General features: G+C 35.2%; 2 protein-coding genes across 6 annotated transcripts in view; one reads left to right on the top strand and one right to left on the bottom strand.

Moving 5' to 3' along the window:
• The window catches only part of LOC118274566 (cell cycle control protein 50A), a 45,388-nt gene extending 28,695 nt beyond the window's left edge, over positions 1–16,693 (top strand). For 4 of the 5 annotated variants that reach the window (XM_035592139.2, XM_050697002.1, XM_035592138.2 and 1 more), the window contains 5 exons: positions 4,340–4,470; positions 5,419–5,529; positions 11,245–11,330; positions 13,934–14,057; positions 15,149–16,693. In XM_035592139.2, coding sequence (XP_035448032.2) covers positions 4,340–4,470; positions 5,419–5,529; positions 11,245–11,330; positions 13,934–14,057; positions 15,149–15,312 — 616 coding nt within the window. In that variant the 3' untranslated portion in view covers positions 15,313–16,693. The remainder of the gene's footprint in view (positions 1–4,339; positions 4,471–5,418; positions 5,530–11,244; positions 11,331–13,933; positions 14,058–15,148) is intronic. The other variant, XM_050697000.1, reaches the window with a different exon arrangement.
• Positions 1–19,884, bottom strand: part of LOC118274565 (septin-1) — a 54,091-nt gene that overhangs the window by 32,124 nt on the left and 2,083 nt on the right. The window lies entirely within an intron of this gene.

Raw genomic sequence — 19,884 nt, forward strand, 5'->3', positions numbered from 1 at the left:
CAGCTAAAACAATAGAGATGCATTGTTAAAATTATCACGTTTTTGACCTTACCAACGAAGGTAAGTACATAATTTAAATATGCCAGTCTCATTAGCTTGACGCCTGTATTGTTCATGTTGTTAGGTACATTGTTCTCCTATATTTTATTTTCCAACGAGCACCTAGCTTCACTGGCAAGCAGACTGACGGACAATTCAATTTTACGTTTCTAACGTGCTTAATTTAGGATTAATTGAAATGCTGACTTTGACTCTTGACATTGCATTGAATTGAATGTGACTGGCGTCAAACACGATTTGACAAACAGGAAAATATGTATATATTTTTTTTATTTATGGTACAAGCAGCTGTATACGAGATCGTATCACCTGTATTCAAGTATTCAAGTATTTATTGCATCCATAATGTACATAGGTGTTAGAAATACAGTATTTAGTCACAATTATGGACCCTGTCGGGCACAGCAAAATATAAAAAATATAAAATTCGTAGGAGAGAGGAAGGGCTTTTAGTGTTAATTTAATATCATATTAAAATTAATTAAATAAGTATTTGGTAATTTAAATTTCAATATTCTAGTGTATATGTGTTTAGTAGTATATTAGAATATATATTAGGTCTTCTTTATTATATTTTTATTAATTATAATTAATAATTATACTTGTTCGCTTCCATTCGTATTTATTTATGTATGTTCTATATTATATTTTTATATATATTATATATTTGTATATATGTTATATTTATTGTAAATTTTTAGTATTTATTTTTAATATATTTATCATACAATGTTTTTATAATTAGTTTTATGGTAACTCGTTTTGTATAGTATTTTAGTAATATTTAGTCTTATTTAGTGTTGACTAGTTATTATATTATAAGTAATTTATTATTTAGGTTAGACTAGGCTTACCCAGCCAAGTTAGTGTTACAAGTAGGTAGTCTTATTTATTTATCCTGTAGGAATTCATCTATGGTGTAATAGCTTTTTTTAATTAAGAGTTGTTTCAATTTTCTTATAAATACACTAGTTTTTTCTATTTCTCTTAATTCTTCTGGTAAATTGTTATAATTTTTTATGGACATAGCATATGGACTAGAAGCATGCATCTTTAAGTTGGAACGTGGCAAATTCAATTTATTTTTGTGTCGAAGCGAGTGATTTGTGTGCATGTCTCCTCTTTTTTTGTAAGAGTCTGGATACTTGCGGACTAGCTTGCATAATTCTAAAATATATATGTTTACTAAAGTGAGAATTTTATGTCTTGTGAAATGAGGTTTGCAACTATCAGTTTGTTCTATGTTTGTTATAATACGAATTAATTTTTTCTGTAAAATAAATAGAGACTGAGCATCCGTACTGTTTCCCCACAGAATGATACCGTACGTGAACCAACCGTGGGCATACGCATAATACATTGTTAGTGCAGTTTTTAAATCAGTAGTCTTTTTAATTTCATATAGGGCGTACGAAAACTTGGAAATTTTAGATTTTAGTTTAAGTATGTGTGATTTCCAATTTATATTCGTGTCTATTGTTAATCCTAAAAGTGTGAATTCGTTAACTGTTTCTAGTTCTACCTGATTGTATTGGAAATTTATGTGTATTTGGGTTTTTTGACGAGGGTGAAAAGTTATTAATTTAGTCTTTGTAAAGTTTATTTCGAGATTGTGTTGTGTCATCCAGTTTGAAATGTTATCGAAAATGGTATTGAGCTTTTCATTGATGTGGTTGTTCGATCGGCATGAGGTGAGGATTGAGACATCGTCAGCAAATAGGACACATGGTCCTTCTATAGTTTTAGGGAGGTCGTTTATATAAATTAGGAAAAGCAGGCATCCTATAACGCTTCCCTGGGGAATTGAAGCTTGTATCGGTTTAATTTTCGATCGAATGAGCTATATTTCCCTAGTGGTACTATTGTAGTATTCTACCTCAACTAATTGCTCTCTACTTTTCAAGTAAGACACGAACCAGTCATGAGCCTTTCCGCGCACTCCTATTCCATGCAACTTGTGCAACAGTATATCAAACTGCACCCTGTCGTAGGCTTTGGTCATATCCAGTAATATTCCTACTGCATAGTGTTTATTATTGATGACGTTTAGAGCCTCTTGGATGTACTTATATACCGCTAAGCTCGTTGATCTATTTTGGCGGAAACCGTTTTGGCAATCATTAAAAATGTTGTATTTTTCACAGAATGAATATACTCGGTTGCACATTGCTTTTTCAAAGATTTTGGAGGCGGTTGGCAGAAGCGCGATCGGTCTGTAATTGTTAGGGTCTGTTTTTGCGTTCTTTTTATGTATAGGTTTAATTAATGCTCTCTTTAACTGGTCTGGGAAACTGCCTTCTTCGAACGATTGATTTATTAGTTTAAAAAATGGTAGGGTAAGTTCATCGGCGCACTGTCTGAAAAGGGTAGGTGGTAGTTCGTCTATGCCGTAACTGTTCTTGTTTTTTAGATTTTTTAAGATGCTGTTCACTTCATATCCGTCAACCGGGCTGAGAAACATGGTATTTTGAGTGGGGTTAATCACTGCCGTGTTAGTTCGATCGAAACCGGATTTTGGGGAGATATTTTCCCCAATGGATGCGAAAAAGTCATTGAAGATATTAGCTATCTGCGTAGGGTCACTTATCAAGCTAGTCGTTTGTAATGTTATATTTTGTTTATCTTTTTTAGATATTTTAGATGGTAAGCAAGCGCCGCCGCCCATGGACACTTGAAACACCAGAAGCGTTACAAGTGCGTTGGCGGCCTTTTGGGGATAGGAATTTAAAGGTTGTTGGGGAATCGGGGATTGGGAAGATTGGGATTTCCCCCCGAATTGAGCTTTTCCGGTAACCTCACTCACATAACCAAGCGTTGTTTCACGTCGGTTTTCGGTGAGGCCGTGCTATCACTCCGGTCGAGCTTGCCCATTCTGCCGAAGCATGGCTCTCCCACACTGAAATAAATATAATAAAAAGTATATATTATTTTGGTACCTATTCAATTATTTTGTACTTTTCCTATTTACTGAACAGCACTGGCTTTACCAGTATGAGTTGGTCCATAATATTATGTACCTATATAGTGTTTCAATCGCGGGGGAATAAAAACATACTACATACATTATTCCATATATGGTACAAAGTCACGTTGTTACATATATGAGTACTGATATAGCTTATGCTCGCGACTTTGTGTGCGTGGAACAATGAATTGTGACAGAATTAGGGGATTTTCTAAATTATGGCGCGTTTACATTAGTCGGTTAGACCGTATTCGGCTGCAGGCCGCATTCGGTCACCAACTAGATAATATAAACAGGGATTCGTTTGGCCGTATTAATGCGGCCGCCGCATTCGGTGACCGACCTATGCCTGTGACTGACCTAATGTAAACGCGACATTACAGATATTCTACGGCTGTCTCTCTCTCTGTAGTCGGCTCCTCATGACTGAGGATCGTGGTCATCATTGGATTCGCATTTGGAGCGAATTATTTGTCTCCATCGGTTTCTGTCCATCGCATCGTGAAAGTTGGTGGAATCCGGTGGTAGACGATTCCTTGATCTGGTCTGTCCATCGTGTTGGTGATCGGCCTCGTGATCGTTTGCCCTCTGTATTGCCGACTATGATGAGTCTCCAGATTTTCGTCGTTTTTCTTACAACGTGTCCGAAATATGCATGGATACGCTGGCGACATATGGTGGTGTGTAAACGTGTCTTCACATTCAGCTGCGAGAGAATCATTTATTCATATCCTCGTTTGTGCGCATCGCGGTCCACGGTATCCGCAGCATCCGCCTCCAGCACCATATTTCGAATACGTCGATCCTCTTCCTTTCTCGAGCTAAAATAGTCCAGTCTACGTGTGAAGCAAACGTCATTAGAATCAATTCAGTACCTTAGTTGCTAGTTGCGTAGTGTTAAAAAATAAACGATTCCACATGGGTTATTTATACGCGTATAGTACCCGTTCCCATAAGGTTTTAGCTATAAAAACTATTTAAATACTCAACCATCGTTGTGCCGAATTTCAATCAAACAGTCGTTTAGAACATAGTGTGTTTCCACTTTTATATAGATTTCCACTTTTTATATTTTGTATAGGCTGACCCCCTATTACATGGGACTGATAACACAAATGGTGAAAAGGTATACATTGCATAGCGGCATTACGTGCCGTAATGTGCACCTTTGTCTACCCCTTCGGGGATAAAAGGCGTGACGTTGTTGATGTGTTTCCACTTTTAATTAATGTTACCAATACCTGAATAGGCAGAGAATTTATCTCCCTGATATGACATGGTAGCTCTCGAAATGTGAATTATTTTTGTTGGCAGGGATGATAAACAGCTGGCTGGTGAGCTGATCACTACTTCGTCCAGTTGCCATAACTACACTTACGCCAACACGACGGAAGGCAAGAAGCTCATCGCACCATGTGGAGCTCTTGCAGATGCTATGTTCAATGGTAAATTTACTAATATACTATCTACGTAGTTCATTTGAAGTAAGTATAATATACAGTGAAACTTGGTTTAGTGGGACTATGATTAAGAGGATTAAGACTTCCCTACCCATTGGCACTGAATTACCTCTATTAATGGGATAAACAACCCTCTATATCTGGGATTCGTTCTTTCGATTTATCATCTTAGTTACCTCTATAACTGAGACAGCAAGTGAATTTTAATGCATAAACCTCAGTTACTGAGACAACAACGTTTTGCTTGTTGATTTACTTATTCTTATTCATTTATAATGTGCACATAACACATTGTTTTATTTAAGAATCACACCTCTTTATGTGAAATAACCCGTATGTTAATGGTACCCTCTGTAAATGAAACAAATGTTTATTTATACCTGGTTATCTGAGACACTGGGTTAGTGGAATACCTCTATAAGTGATACCAATTTAAAGGTCCCTTGATGTCTCACTTAACGAGGTTTCACTGTATATATAATAGTAGTTCTGTTGAAATAAGTAGACAAATAGGCACCTTCTTATATTTTTAATGGGCCTTGAGAGTTTGGCTGTTGTCTCACCTGGTGTTAAGCGATGATGCGACTTACAATGAAGGACATCTTCATAAGCAACCTATTTGCTCGGCCCTTGAAGATACCAGGTTAAATACCACTCAGGGAACATACATAGATGGTGGTAATGAATTCCACTCCTTAGTACTTTTAATAAAACTTGTGACGAAGTTTACTGTACATGTGCGACATACTTACGAGTCTTCAGAAAATAAGTCTGTGGCCATACCCCGTTCTTACTCCTGCTTGTCGAGCCGGAGCCCCGGTAAACTCGCTAGGTAGTCCGCAGCTCCGGAACGTTTTAGAGCTAGCATTAACATTTTTTTTTTATAATTAGTAAGAAGTACCATCGTGTTTCAAAGTTATCATTTTGTTTCAGATACGTTTAGTATGCAAATAAACAACACGTACTTAATAGGTATTCGAACTGGTTTGTTATCGGAAGAAGATAAAAAGCCGTACCGCAATCCACCAGGAGACCTCAACACGGGTAGGTATCATTATCACCACATTATGTAATTGGTATTGGGCATGACCACTATTTATTTTCAAAGTATTATAATACATTATAATATTTTGGATCGTTGGAGTATAAATTATATTGTATCGTTCGTGGACTTGTTTTGACATTGACGGTCGACCCTCAAACAAAAGAATACACAAAGGATCTCCGATGCGTGAAGTTGTGCTCGGTGCCGGAACAACACGAAGTACGAATCTATGAACCGAGTCGCCAGCGCACAGTGTTTTAGAAACCCTTCGGGGAGGACATTTTTAGCTAATAGCGTATATCGATGTAGTTAGTCCCAATAACACAAATTGCAAAAGAAACCCCATGTCAATTATTTTTAGTTTTCGATAAAAAAAATACTAAAGTTGCTAATTCGGGGGTTGGTTTAAATAGGTTTTTTTTTAATTTTTCTTTTATCTTTAAAATAAAGAGCAAAATTTGATATCCGGATTTTATCACATATATTTATGTGTTATTCAAGCTTTACAACACGAATGAATTGTAACTAGGTACAAAGATATTTGCAAAAAATCCAATTTTAGTTTCTATTTTTATTTTTTGATCGACATAGTTTCCGCACGAAATCTTCATGGTAAATGATAGTTAGCCTTTTGTACTATGTACTTAAATTAAATCAGCCACATAATCCGTGGTATTACAAAATTATTTACAATTGAAAAAAAATCTAAGCGCCTTTATTATTACAAATAGCAAAGTCAACAATCAGCACTTTGCTTTTTAAATGATACAATAATTTTATCTACAGAAGTCGACAGTTTAGAAAATGATGCTTAAAATAAATTCTTAGTTAATCTACCATATAGATATGTTTAATATATACATGTTTTAATGTGTATTTATTTCAATTACGTAGGTCCTAGTAAAAGTCACCACACGATTTTTAATTGCAAACTATCATGACATGACTTTTGCTATATGGTAGATTAACTAAGAATTTATTTTAAGCATCATCTTCTAAAATGTCGACTTCTCTAGATAAAATTATTGTATCATTTAAAAAGCAAAGTGCTGATTGTTGACTTTGCTATTTGTAATAATAAAGGCGCTTAGATTTTTTTTCAATTGTACATAATTTTGTAATACCACGGATTATGTGGCTGATTTAATTTAAGTACATAGTACAAAAGGCTAACTATCATTTACCATGAAGATTTCGTGCGGAAACTATGTCGATCAAAAAATAAAAAATAGAAACTAAAATTGGATTTTTTGCAAATATCTTTGTACCTAGTTACAATTCATTCGTGTTGTAAAGCTTGAATAACACATAAATATATGTGATAAAATCCGGATATCAAATTTTGCTCTTTATTTTAAAGATAAAAGAAAAATTTAAAAAAAACCTAGTTAAACCACCCCCGAATTAGCAACTTTAGTATTTTTTTTCTCGAAAACTAAAAATAATTGACATGGGGTTTCTTTTGCAATTTGTGTTATTAGGACTAACTACATCGATATACGCTATTAGCTAAAAATGTCCTCCCCAAGGGTTTCTAAAACACTGTGCAGCGTAGTCAATACATTTTATAATAGTCAGCTTTGAAATTAAATAATGTATACTTAATGCATTGTTAAGCATTATATTTTGTAATACACAATATTAATTGTAACTGATCCACTGCGGATTTTTTTTTTATATGTAAAACACGCTGGTAATCGGTCAGACGTGATGGTAAGCAATCGCCGCCGCCCATGGACACTTGAAACATCAGAGGCGTTACAATTGCGTTGTTGGGAGTTAGGAATTTAAGGGTTGTTGTTCGGGAATCGGGGATTGGGAAGATTGGGAAGGGGGCAATTGGGCCTCCGGTAACCTCACTCACACAACGAAACACAACGCAAGCGTTGTTTCACGTCGGTTTTCTGTGAGGCCGTAGTATCACTCCGGTCGAGCCGGCCCATTCGTGCCGAAGCATGGCTCTCCCACACTTATAATTATTAAAGGCCTCTTCTTACCTGGAAAAGGAATTAACATAAATATAAGTTTTTAAACTGACATGGATACTAACACTATCAATAGTACGTAAGACGGGATGTTTACCATGTTTATTTATGTCTATGAGATCCCGATATTTCGGCATTGTTGCAAGCGCCATGATCACGGATGAACTCAATGATGAGTTCATCGTTTAGGTCCGTCCGTCACGGCCATTTATTAATTTTTGCGTGATTATCAATCACGCTGAAATTATTTGAAAGCTTTTGATGAAATTTTGTATACAGACAGAGTATGAACTGACTTAATTGATAGAAGCTAGTAATATTATAAATGCTCGAGTTTGTGTTTGTATGAATGCTTTTTACTTAATCACTTCAAAACAGCTGAAGGGATCCGCATGAAATTTGGAACAGGGGTAGATTATGGTCTGGAATAATAAATATGCTTTTTATTATTTATCGGAACGCAAAAATAATGGTGATCTCGGTTTATTCAGCTGAACAGCTAATGATATCACCATTTGCTAACCAAGCAAGTTATGCGTAAACAACGTGTTAATGTGTATTCAAGAGATAAAATAAGAAGGTTATGCTAATTTTTGGTCTAAATTTGGGATTCTGAACATTCGTAATATTCGCATATTTTTCAGACGTTTATATTAGTCAGGGTGGCTAATTCCGGTATAGTTCTTTTTCGACTCACATTTGAGTCTCCGTATCGGATGCACGTGTTGATGTATGATCAATGATATGGTCTCATGGAAATGAGAATCTATTAAGCTTTGAATAACCGGGACCTTTGTTAATTAAATTGTCGCCAGTACTAGGATATAAACTGTTTTTTAAAACCTGAGCAGTAGACGGATTTTCCCTTCTAAACCGAAAAAATCCGTCACAGTAGAAGAATTGATTGAAATCTTTGGTTGTTTAAATAAAATACGTACTCCGCGCAATATAATATGCCTTGGTAAGTGACAGTAAATTCTGTGCTTAACGATCTTTAAAATAACGTCTCTTTCTGGTTAAATACGTAAACATAATTTTTAGGGGCTGTTTCGGTATGTCTAAGCCAACAGGGGTGGTCAACATATTTTAGTGGAGCGTTATTAGCATAAAATAAAATTATGTTAGTACTAGCTTCCGCTTACGCTTCGAGCGTCACTCAGGTCAGCTCATTCTCTGTCTGTATACCAAATTTCATCAAAATCCATTCAGTAGTTTAAGCGTGATTGACGGACAAACAAGCAAACTTTCACATTTATAATATTAGGGTGACAGGTAAAAATAATAAGAGTTAATTATTATGTTATCGGCTTACTCACGTATTGTTTTGACGAAGAACTCGACTAGTTTAACCGATAACATAATAATTAATTTAGTATGTCTCACGGAAGTTAGTATAAGAGTTGTGTTATGTTGGTCATGCCCATGTTTATCTAGTGTGTTAGCATTGTATATACCATTGTTACCATTATATATTATGTTTCTTCTAATAGGGGTGATGACGTGGCTTGAAAATTGTAGTTATGAAAACGTCAGTTAGATAATGAAAAAAATATTAGACACGTATTTTTTTGTCCTATTAGATTTAGGAGTGCGAGCAAATGCGTCATTTTTACTCATAAAATGTAGCTAGAAGTGTCGTCACGCGATATTTCAAATCTTATATAGTATATCTTCGCTAGTATTTGCTTCCGGAAGAAAATAAAAATACGTATCTAATGTTTTAAAATAACCTACAAGACGAAGATTAAAATAAAAATTAGTCATCTACCCTATTAACTCTAATTTAACCCACTCCATATAGTCTAAGATCCGATATAACATCGACCTCCACCGATCAGTTTAGGGCTCCCACACAAAACTGCGATGCGATGCGAATTCTACGAATTCTACGATACGATTTAGTGCGGCACACCGTTTGGTAGGGCGACGATCGTACAAGGGAAGAATTCCTGTTATGCCTTTGGAAATGATGGGACTGCCTATCAGGTAAAGTAAAACAAAATTTATCTATTTTTGCCATTTTTTTATAAACAAAGGAGGCGGCGCAGGCGCCGCGCGTCTTTCTCTAAAGCTGTCTCAGAACGGACTAAAATGGCGTCACTAAGGATGACGTAATATCGCAGGAATGTGCGATGCGAAGCAGATCGGAAATTCTTGCGGTGCGTTCGTGCGAATTCGCAGATATTTGCGATGCGAATTCGCGGTCTCTATAATAAGGTAATTAAAAATGTTTCCTATTTATTTAACTTCACAATTAAGTTAAATAAAAAAAGAACAGCAACGGTCTGTATCTATACAGCATATAGAATAATATGCAAAAGGTAACGGTATCGGTAGCTACTAACATAAAATAAGTCTTGTTTTATTGTGAATAACAATTATGTATCCATAAAAGCTCAGTCTTGAAAGACGGTTGCCGAATTTAAAAAAGTTAAATTGTAATGTTATTTGGGACGTAAAACTAAGAGAGTTCAAAGTATTAACGTTTTTCTCGGTCGTTCTGGATGCTGCAGGTGCATGCTTCGCATCACTGACAATCGGTGCCGTGGGATAAAGGGGGGGGGGTTATCTAACTTCTTGGAAGATTTGGACTACGCCGATAACCTATTCCTGGTAAGTTATACCCACGCAGATGTACAACCAAATTGACCGACCGACCTTTAGCCGGAGGCATCAAAAATAACACACGTAAGAACAAAGTGTTGTTGTGTTCGGGGCGAAGTCGAAAGAAAACAAATATTTCCTAAACTTAATTATGATGTTGGCAAATTTTACAAGCAATACAAGCAACGCCCCTAGCGGGCAAAAGTGTTAATAATATAAAGTGAGTGAAAGTATCTAGTGGTGTCTGTGTTTCTTCAAAATCCCTCTGAACCATCTGAGTTATGTTCACAGGCGCTAATTTGCGGAAATCCATGCTACACTAACAATAGAAAGGAAGTGATACTAACATAGTTTTAAGTTTTATTTACTAACGAGTTTTTCTATATGACGTATATATGTTAGTTTAAGGTATATATCTATGGGCCATAGTTGCCTGTATATAAAGGTTTAAATAAATAAATAAAAATATTTTTTTTTTTAGTTTTAATTCCGCTTATAAGTACATATTTTTTTAACATGCGGTGTGCAGCACCGGTCTCCCGCCCGCAATTAAATGTTCATGCAGCAGGGGTGCAACATAAAACACACACATAACATGCAATATACCACTCGACATATGTTTCGCTCCTCCACGGAGCATCGTCATGAGGATTCGAGCTGCGGGAGCCGCCGCGAAAAGAATAAGCGGAATTAAAACTAAAAATCGATTGTATTATTAGTGAAGTGAAAATAAGTCTGGACAAAATTTTACCCTATTATCGAATATTTTTTATCCATTTAACAGCTCAGTGAAAGTCCATGTTATATCGTATCCTCTATTAATAAGACTTCCAATTTGTGGTACCCTGTGTTGTTCCTAATTTGATGACCTGAAGAATCCGTTTTGTTACCTTTTGAACGCCACGGGCCACAGACGGCTATATATTTTAAAATGGTTGATTTGCCTACGTATTGCTTGTCTTTTATTGCCGACCGCGGCGTTCTCAAGGTTGAACGATACATAATTCGTTCATGCTTAAATCATACATGTATAATGCATACCTACCCACACATTCGTACGTGTATACACGTAGCGGGTGTAGGCGTCAAACAATATTTTATTAATACAAAACTTTATAACTTCAGTTTTTCAGAAGTATGCGAAACCGATAAACTGGGAAAATAGCCCTACGATGTTAGATGAAGACCACCCCGAAAATAATGGATTTCAGGTAAATCTCTATACTACGTGTATAAAGCACAGATGCAATTATGACTAGCAGCATTACTTGGCTAATAACAAAACTACCATGTAAATAATAACTCTGAACGGGCTAAGATTTGGAACTTGGCGCCATAATAACTATTATTCAGCTTAAAATTACCTCTCCAATGATGCAACATACAAAGCTATATGAAGGCGGGACCAGATTTTATAGAAACTCTGGCATCATATTATAAGTCGAAGTCTTAAAATGAAAAATGACCACAAAAAGCCCTTAAAACAAATAGGATGGGCCCTGTGAAGTTGTTACTCTTTGTCACCGATGCGATGGACCGATGAGAGGGATGAGATCAAAGCTTGCCACTGCACCTGATGGTCACCTCACCTCACGTCTACGACCACTCTGCCAATGGTGTAACAAAGAAGAATAAGGATTAAATGGATAATGCGCCAAGCTTGTAATTTAGATTATAATAATAATAATTAAAAATTTTTGCTAAAACACAAAACGACCTACAAAATCTAATTAACATTACAACAACATTTAGTAACGATATAAAAATGGAGTTCGGCCTAAATAAATGTCGAACGATTCATATACAGAGAGGGCAAATAAAAACTTCATCAACCATAGAATCTAACACATTTACAGAAATGGAGCCATCAGACACATACAAATACCTGGGTATACAACAATCTAACATTATAAATCATATTCAAATAAAAAACAAATTAATAGCAGAATTTACACGAAGACTTAACTTGATTTGCAAAAAACAATTATACTCTAAAAACTTAATCAAAGCCATAAACACATTCGCTATACCAGTTTTAACTTATACTTTTGGAATAATTAAATGGACCAAAACCGATATAAATAAACTAGAAATAAAAATACGAACTACTTTAACTAAAAATAACTATTTACACGAAATCGGCGATCGAAAGAATGACAGTAAAGAGGCAAAATGGTGGAAGAGGCCTAGTCGATTTACAGCTACTGTGGGAGCAACAAGTGCAATCACTAAGGAATTTCTTCTATGGTAAGGCAAACAGCAGTAAAATTCATGAAGCAATAATTAATACAGATAAAAACTTTACACCTTTAAATTTACAAAATAAAGAGATACAGTTTAAATCAATAGGAGATCACCAAAAGATAAAACTAGATAGATGGCGCGCTAAAGAATTACATGGTAGACATATCCACGACCTAGAACAACCTCACATAGATTTCGATGCTTCTAATAAATGGCTAAAACTAGGCTCATTATTCCCCGAAACAGAAGGCTTTATGATTGCAATCCAGGACCAAGTAATTAACACAAAAAACTATAGGAAATATATACTAAAAGACCCCAATACACAAAACGACAAATGTAGGAAATGCCATAGACAATCCGAAACTATACAGCATATCACAAGCGCTTGCCCAACTCTCACTCAGACTGACTATACACACCGACACAACCAAGTTGCACACATCATCCACCAACATCTTGCCACTAAACATCAACTTCTAACCGAACCTCCCAAGCCTTACTACCAATATGTACCAAAACCTGTGCTGGAGAGTACCAATCACAAGTTATACTTCGACAGAGCTATATTAACAGATAAAACCGTACACAACAATAGACCGGATATTACCCTTATAGACAAAGTTAACAGAATAGTATATATTGCCGATATAGCTATTCCGAACACCCACAACTTACAAAAAACTATAACTGAGAAGATACACAAATATACAGAGCTGAAGGAAGAAATATTAAGAATCTGGAGAATGAACAAAGTATATATTGTGCCATTGGTACTCTCCAGTACAGGAGTCATTCCTAAATATTTACATCACGGAATCAATCTGATAGACCTACCCAAAAATATATACATAACCATGCAGAAAGCCGCAATTCTCAACACATGTCGGATCGTGCGGAAATTCTTGCAAGAAGATGCCGTTGAAAACGAATCCCACCATGAAGTTCACTTGGTTTAGGCCCGTGAGCTTCATTAATACCGAAATTCTTAAAATTTCGAGAAAAAGGAAATACCCTATAAATAATAAATATTTATTTCAGAACAAATGTCCATACAAAAATTTTAAACACAATGACATAAACACAAATTACAAAGGTTAGGGAAATTTTACACATTATGATTGGCATTATACATTTATACATTATGATTGGCCGTCGGCTGATTGGAAGTGTATTACACCATCCGCCACTTGCACTATAGTAAATTGCACTAGCATTGCACCAAACACGATGCGTGCGTGCGATGCGATGACGTTTTAGAATAAACTAAAAGAAATATAATTTTAAAATTTTATTACTAATAAAGTAAAGATTCCACTAAGCCATTGTTGCAGTTGCAATTATTAATATCACGAAATTTTTATGTTTAATTTATACGAGCATACGAGTACACACTTTGTAAATAACCTACAAAAGAGCACTTTTAGGGTGAAGCCAAACGAGCGTAAGTTTATGAGTTGTGTGTCGGATTCGCCCTTTGACTTCACCCCAACACGTCAAAAATTATCAAATAAAAAAAATCTAGATGAGGTTGACTTAAATCAGTGTTCCGGTTTACTTGGATTTACAGAATGAGGCGTTCATAGCGTGGATGATGACGGACTTGTATCGGAAACCGGTCATGCGCATTAACCACACGGGGTACTACGAACAAGGTCTTCCGCCGGACAAGTACATGATACGAGTCAGATATGGTAAGTCTGTTTGACAGAAATTAAAATCATCAAATGGATCCTCCCGCCAGTGGCTCAACCCGCTCGGTGTCCCGATCTACGCGGGATATCCCGATTTTCAGAGCACATCGGCACGCCAAATGTCTCGATAGATCGATTAGATGAAAAACTCATCACATCACATTAGGATAGCGTTCAATTCACTTTGTGCTAAGTGACTATTATTTATCAACAAATAAATAAAGTAGGAATATACGCGATACAATACAAAACTTGATTCGAAAAAATGGTGCTAAGATAGGCTGCCATACATTATTTTTTTTAATCTTTTTTCCTTGTTTATTGAGTGTGGGGTTTTTATCCACGCCAACCCTTTTTTTTATACAATGTAACTCTACTATACTACGATCATTAATAATTAATGATCGTTGTTAATTATTAACAACTGATAAGAACGTTGTTTAATGTTTTACCGATAAGTAACCCGATAATACCTAGGTCCCTCGTTCGCTGAGTGGTTTTTTTTTTATATGTTTATTTACATTTGTTCTCTACGGACTCTTGGTCCGTGCCCTTGTCATACAATTTGTTTTTCTTTTTACAATAAATTTTATCAATATGGTATCTACCTTACACACTACAATTTACCACAACAATCTACAATTATAACTACAAAAATACTTACGATTAACATATTTGTTTGTTTTTTTTTTATCCTCTAAATTAAATTTACCGGCGGCTCTGCCAAGTCAGTCCACCGGCGCGCTGGGAGAGCCGACCTGCCCCAGCAGCTTGGCTGAGTGGTTGCAAGTGCAACTGCGTCGAAGTACTGCTGGACTTTTTTCGGTTTTTCGAAAATTTCTCAGTAGTAGCACGAAGTCTGGAAATGTGTCTGGTATATGGCAATAGCCTCACCACCTATTACATGAGACTTACAACATAAATTGTAAAAAGTGTACAATGTACATTGCACAGTGGCATTACGTGTCATAATGTGTATCTCTGCCTACCACTTCGGGGATAAAAGGCGTGATGATTATATCTTCACACAAAAAAAAACTATGTAAACCTGTTTACCTGAAATGCTGATTTTAATTAGAATTTTTTTGCAGCATATCCTGCGTCCCGTTACAGTGGTCGGCGGAAAATCATCGTCAGTTCTCTCCGCGAGTGGACAAATAATGTTTTACTTAGTTTTGGTATCATCTCCTTAGTACTTGGCTTAGCGATTGTAGCCGGAACATTTTACTTGAGACGTAGAGAGCTAGTTAGCTAGCCGCTAGTAACGATTGAACGATCCAAACGATAAATTAGAAGTCGGTGCCACAAGCACTAAACAAAATTATATTCGTTTTCAAAGTTAGTAAATTTTTGATGCAAATAACATTTTAATGTTTAATGGAATAATTGTTGAATCTACAAAAAGAAGTGTATTCAAACATTACCTTCACAGATACTGATACAGAGTTTTTTAAAAACCTTGATAACCTCATAGACCTAAGACTGACTGTACGACCCATCGTAAAGTGGCGGAGACGCGGAGAGTATACGGAGAACAAAACGGCATTTTTCATCCGACCGCCAACCTTTACTATACGGCATACGGATGACGGATTCGTCGTTCATCTCCGCCGGTTTTCGCTGGGCCTAATTATACCAACTTGATTAATGTTAGTCTATATAAATATTTTTACAGATCTTTTAATGTTTCTTGATATTTGGCCGAATCTCTGTTATGTCATTACATACTAAGAATAAATGAGTCTGCTATATATTAATACGTGATGCAAAAACTTTGGACCCCTTTTTACGAAAATTGCGCGGACGTAGGAGCATAAAATTTGGTACACTTATAGTTTATGTGTAGGAGAAGTGGAGAACGCTAATATTTTTCAAAAATAATGCTTATAAAGTAAACAATCATTAAATAAAACATTATACACACTACCATGCATAGTATCTGATCGTATTTGACAAAATGTCAAAATCGACAGACATATTTAACAAAACGTCAAAATCGACAGACATTGTGATGATATTCTCACGTCTCATAGGAATAGAGTTTTCCTGTTCATGATGCGCCAGAATATATTAATTTGAATTTTACAAAACTAATAGCAATTCATTAAATAAAAATTATCCTTGAACGTATGTTAAGTGGTATGTATTGTAAATTTAATCGTATATGGTCGAATTTCGACCACTAGGCGACCACTAGTTAATGTTAGTCTATATAAATATTTTTACAGATCTTTTAATGTTTCTTGATATTTGACCGAATCTCTGTTATGTCATTACATACTAAGAATAAATGAGTATTAAATTAATATAAAAATGTAATATACATACAAATTACACTGAATAACAAACAATGTATTTACACTAGTTAGTCAGACGTTAACTAAGTATTATTTTATTCCAATGTAGTCTAGGGAACCTGTGGCATCAAGCAGTATTTTTTTGATTTGAAAAATTAAATTAAAGATTATTTTTTATTTGTATAGAAGCATTATTTCAAAATTGTAAGTGTACATATGCGGGCACTATGTTTGAAACAAACCGCTATTTTATTTTATATTCTTTACAAATTGGTTTTATTGTCCCATAGTTTTGACGTCGTATTGTCGTTACATTGTTCCTTCATATATATACAATAGGTAAATGATCTAAATAAGGCTGAATACTACATCTAATTTTATCGACAAAAATAATAATATGGGGTTTTTGAAAATATTAAAAATGGAGTTTTTCAGTAAAAATAATTCACAAACTTTTTTTCTCACGCAAAACATTATCAAACATATGAAAAAAGTAATGAATTAGTTAGCCAAGGTTATTAGGTACCGTTAGTCTTTTTTTGTTTCTACGACGCATAAACCTTTGATATTACGAAAAACGCAGGAGCATAAAATATTAAAATACACTTAACTTTTATGGGAGGGATTCGACCACTTCGACCCCCGAATATTTGTCGTTAAAATTAGGTGTAGAACTCAGCCTTAACGGGTTAGAAGTCTCGCACCCATGCATAGTATCATTGTATACAATAGGTCAAAATGATCAAAATAATGTATCAGAGATATTGTAAAAAACAGTTTTATAAAAGAGTAACGATGGAGTTTGAGTTGCTCGTTCTTCTCCATTCGAAGCAACACTTTGGAATGAGAGCCTATTCACTGACAACAACTGACGTATATGGTTGAATTTCGACCACTAGGCGACCACTAGTTTAGGATTAATTGAAATAAATGCTTTGACTATGACACCTTAAAATAAACTATAATAGAAATAAACCAAAGACTGTATTACTTATTATTAGAACTTAAAACGGGATATATACCATGTTTATTCGATTTTATGAGTTTCCGAAATTTCGGCACTGTTGCAAGCATCATGATCACGGATGAACTGATCGGAGTTCATCCGTGATAAATATCCCGTTTTAAGTTCTAATGATACTACAAGTGACCATGTCAGTTAAAAACTGAATTACTTGTACAACACACCTCGTAAATAACAACTTTTGTACTAACATATAAAGTTAAGTCTGCACTTTCTTTTGCTTCACACTTGCGTCTTAATTTTATTTATATATTTCTATTTAAAAATAGGCATACTTATTTATTATATGATGTTCGTGGTTAATCGAAATATATTTACTTTTTACTTAACATATTAAAATGTCTACCTGCTTCTACGTAATAATACTAGTAAACCCGGCGAAATCCGTTTCGCCACTAATGTTAAATATTTCCTGAATTTTCTTTGCTATAAACCCTATCGTGAGATTTATAGCAATTTCGGGTCTCGACTCGAAATATATTCCAACGAATGCAAAACCATGAAAATCGGTTCGTGCGTTCTGGAGTTATAGCGTCAGGAAGGAAAATCCACCTTATTTTTATATTAAATGACTATACCCACCGATTTTATTATAGATTTTTCACTTAAAATGCTAATCAAATATTTTTGTATTCAATTAAAATACCTATATGTGTAATTTTGTATTCAATAAAGAGTTTGATTGTAAATGATATTGTATAGTTTAAGTCAAAGGGAACTTATAGTCGACACAATCGAAGAGGTCAACTCTGACGTTTGTCAGTCTTATGTACCGATATAACCGATTTTTAATAGTTAATATTAATTACGATAGTTCTGAAAACGGACAACTGACAGGTACCATCACTATGGTAACCAATCTAAGGGTTTAAAATATTGTAATAGACGCCTTTTATTAACGTTTAGTTAAATGTATTTCTATTATCACGACTTTGTTTTATACTAATAAAACAAAGTCGCTTTCTCTGTCCCTTTGTATACTTAAATCTTTAAAACTACGCAACTCTATCTATTTAAAAAAAAAACCGCATCAGAATATGCGGGTGATTCAAGAGGAAGGTTTATATGTATTATCCATACCAACATTGCATCCATGCGAAGCTGGGGCGGGTCGCTAGTAGAAAGATAAATTTGATGCTTATGAATGAATTAATATTATGAATTAGATATTTAATTCTTTTTACGCTGACGTTACAACACGTTCATAACAAGTTACATCAGTACATAGGCTGCCAAATGTCGACCTTTTAAATTGTGACGATTATAATTTTAGTTATTTTTTTACCCTTTTATTTGTTTTGGTTTTTGAAGTCGGTTTTTAAACGTAGTTTTTTTTAGTACGTACACAGCCAGTTGTTCGACTATAAGTCTGAAAGTCACATGCGTGCAAATTTCTCATCAATACAAATTAAGCTAAACCAAACACCGGGGGTCTACTCTAATTCAACGAAAAACGAAGTTTCATCCGAAACTTCGCAAATTTCGCACTACAATTCCATTTATTGCGAACCTTTGTGAACAAAAATGAACGAATGAAATGAAGATAAATAAATAGGTTTTGATTTGAAATAAAAAATAAAACGTTATTTTAAGTAATTTCATTAGTAAATCAATAAAACCTACGGCCGAAAATTAAACGAAACTTCGGATTCGAGAACCGGAGTAGGCCCCCAGGTACCTAATTACTGTCCTAACCGTCTAACGTATAAGTAACTAACCGTCGAGAACCTTTAGCTATCATACATACCCGATCAGGTGAGAAAACTCGGGAGTATAACCTAAAGAACAAAAACATACCTAATTTTAAAAATCGGCCTTCAATCTTTATGTATGGGAGAGTCATGCTTCGGCACACAAGCCGGCTCGACCGGAGTGACACCATGTCGTCACAGAAAGCCGACAAGCAACAACACTAGCGTTGCATTTTGTCGTGTAGGTAAGTAAGATTACCGGAGACCTAATTACTCCCCACCCCAATTGCCTTAATCCCCATATCCCAACAATCTTAGAATTCCTAGCCCCCAAAGGCCAGCAAGGCACTTGTATCTACATAATGCTTCTGGTGTTTCGGGTATCCAGCGGCGGCGCTGATTGCTTACCATCTGTTCGTTTACCGTCTTATCCCATAGAAAAGGGAACCTTTAAGCGTGGACTGCTTGAATCCATAGACACTACGATTTTTCATTACTCATCAGATTTGTCATAAGTTTTAATAAATATATTATTATCCAGATAAACTTTTTTTTTTGAGTTCACGACATATAAAACAAAGTCGCTTTCTCTGTTCCTATTTTCCTTTGTATGCTTAAATCTTTAAAACCACGCAACGGATTTTGATGTGTTTTTATTTAAATAGATAGATTTTTGGAATAGGTTTGTTTAAATGTATAATACATGCATATCACCATTGCACCCATGCGAAGCTGGGGCGGGTCGCTAGTACTTAATAAAATTTAAGAAAAATACAAACACAACGTCACTCCTTTTATCCCCGAAGAGGTAGGCA

This window comes from Spodoptera frugiperda, chromosome 11 (genome assembly GCF_023101765.2).
Source record: "Spodoptera frugiperda isolate SF20-4 chromosome 11, AGI-APGP_CSIRO_Sfru_2.0, whole genome shotgun sequence".
Taxonomy (NCBI): Eukaryota; Metazoa; Arthropoda; class Insecta; order Lepidoptera; family Noctuidae; genus Spodoptera; species Spodoptera frugiperda.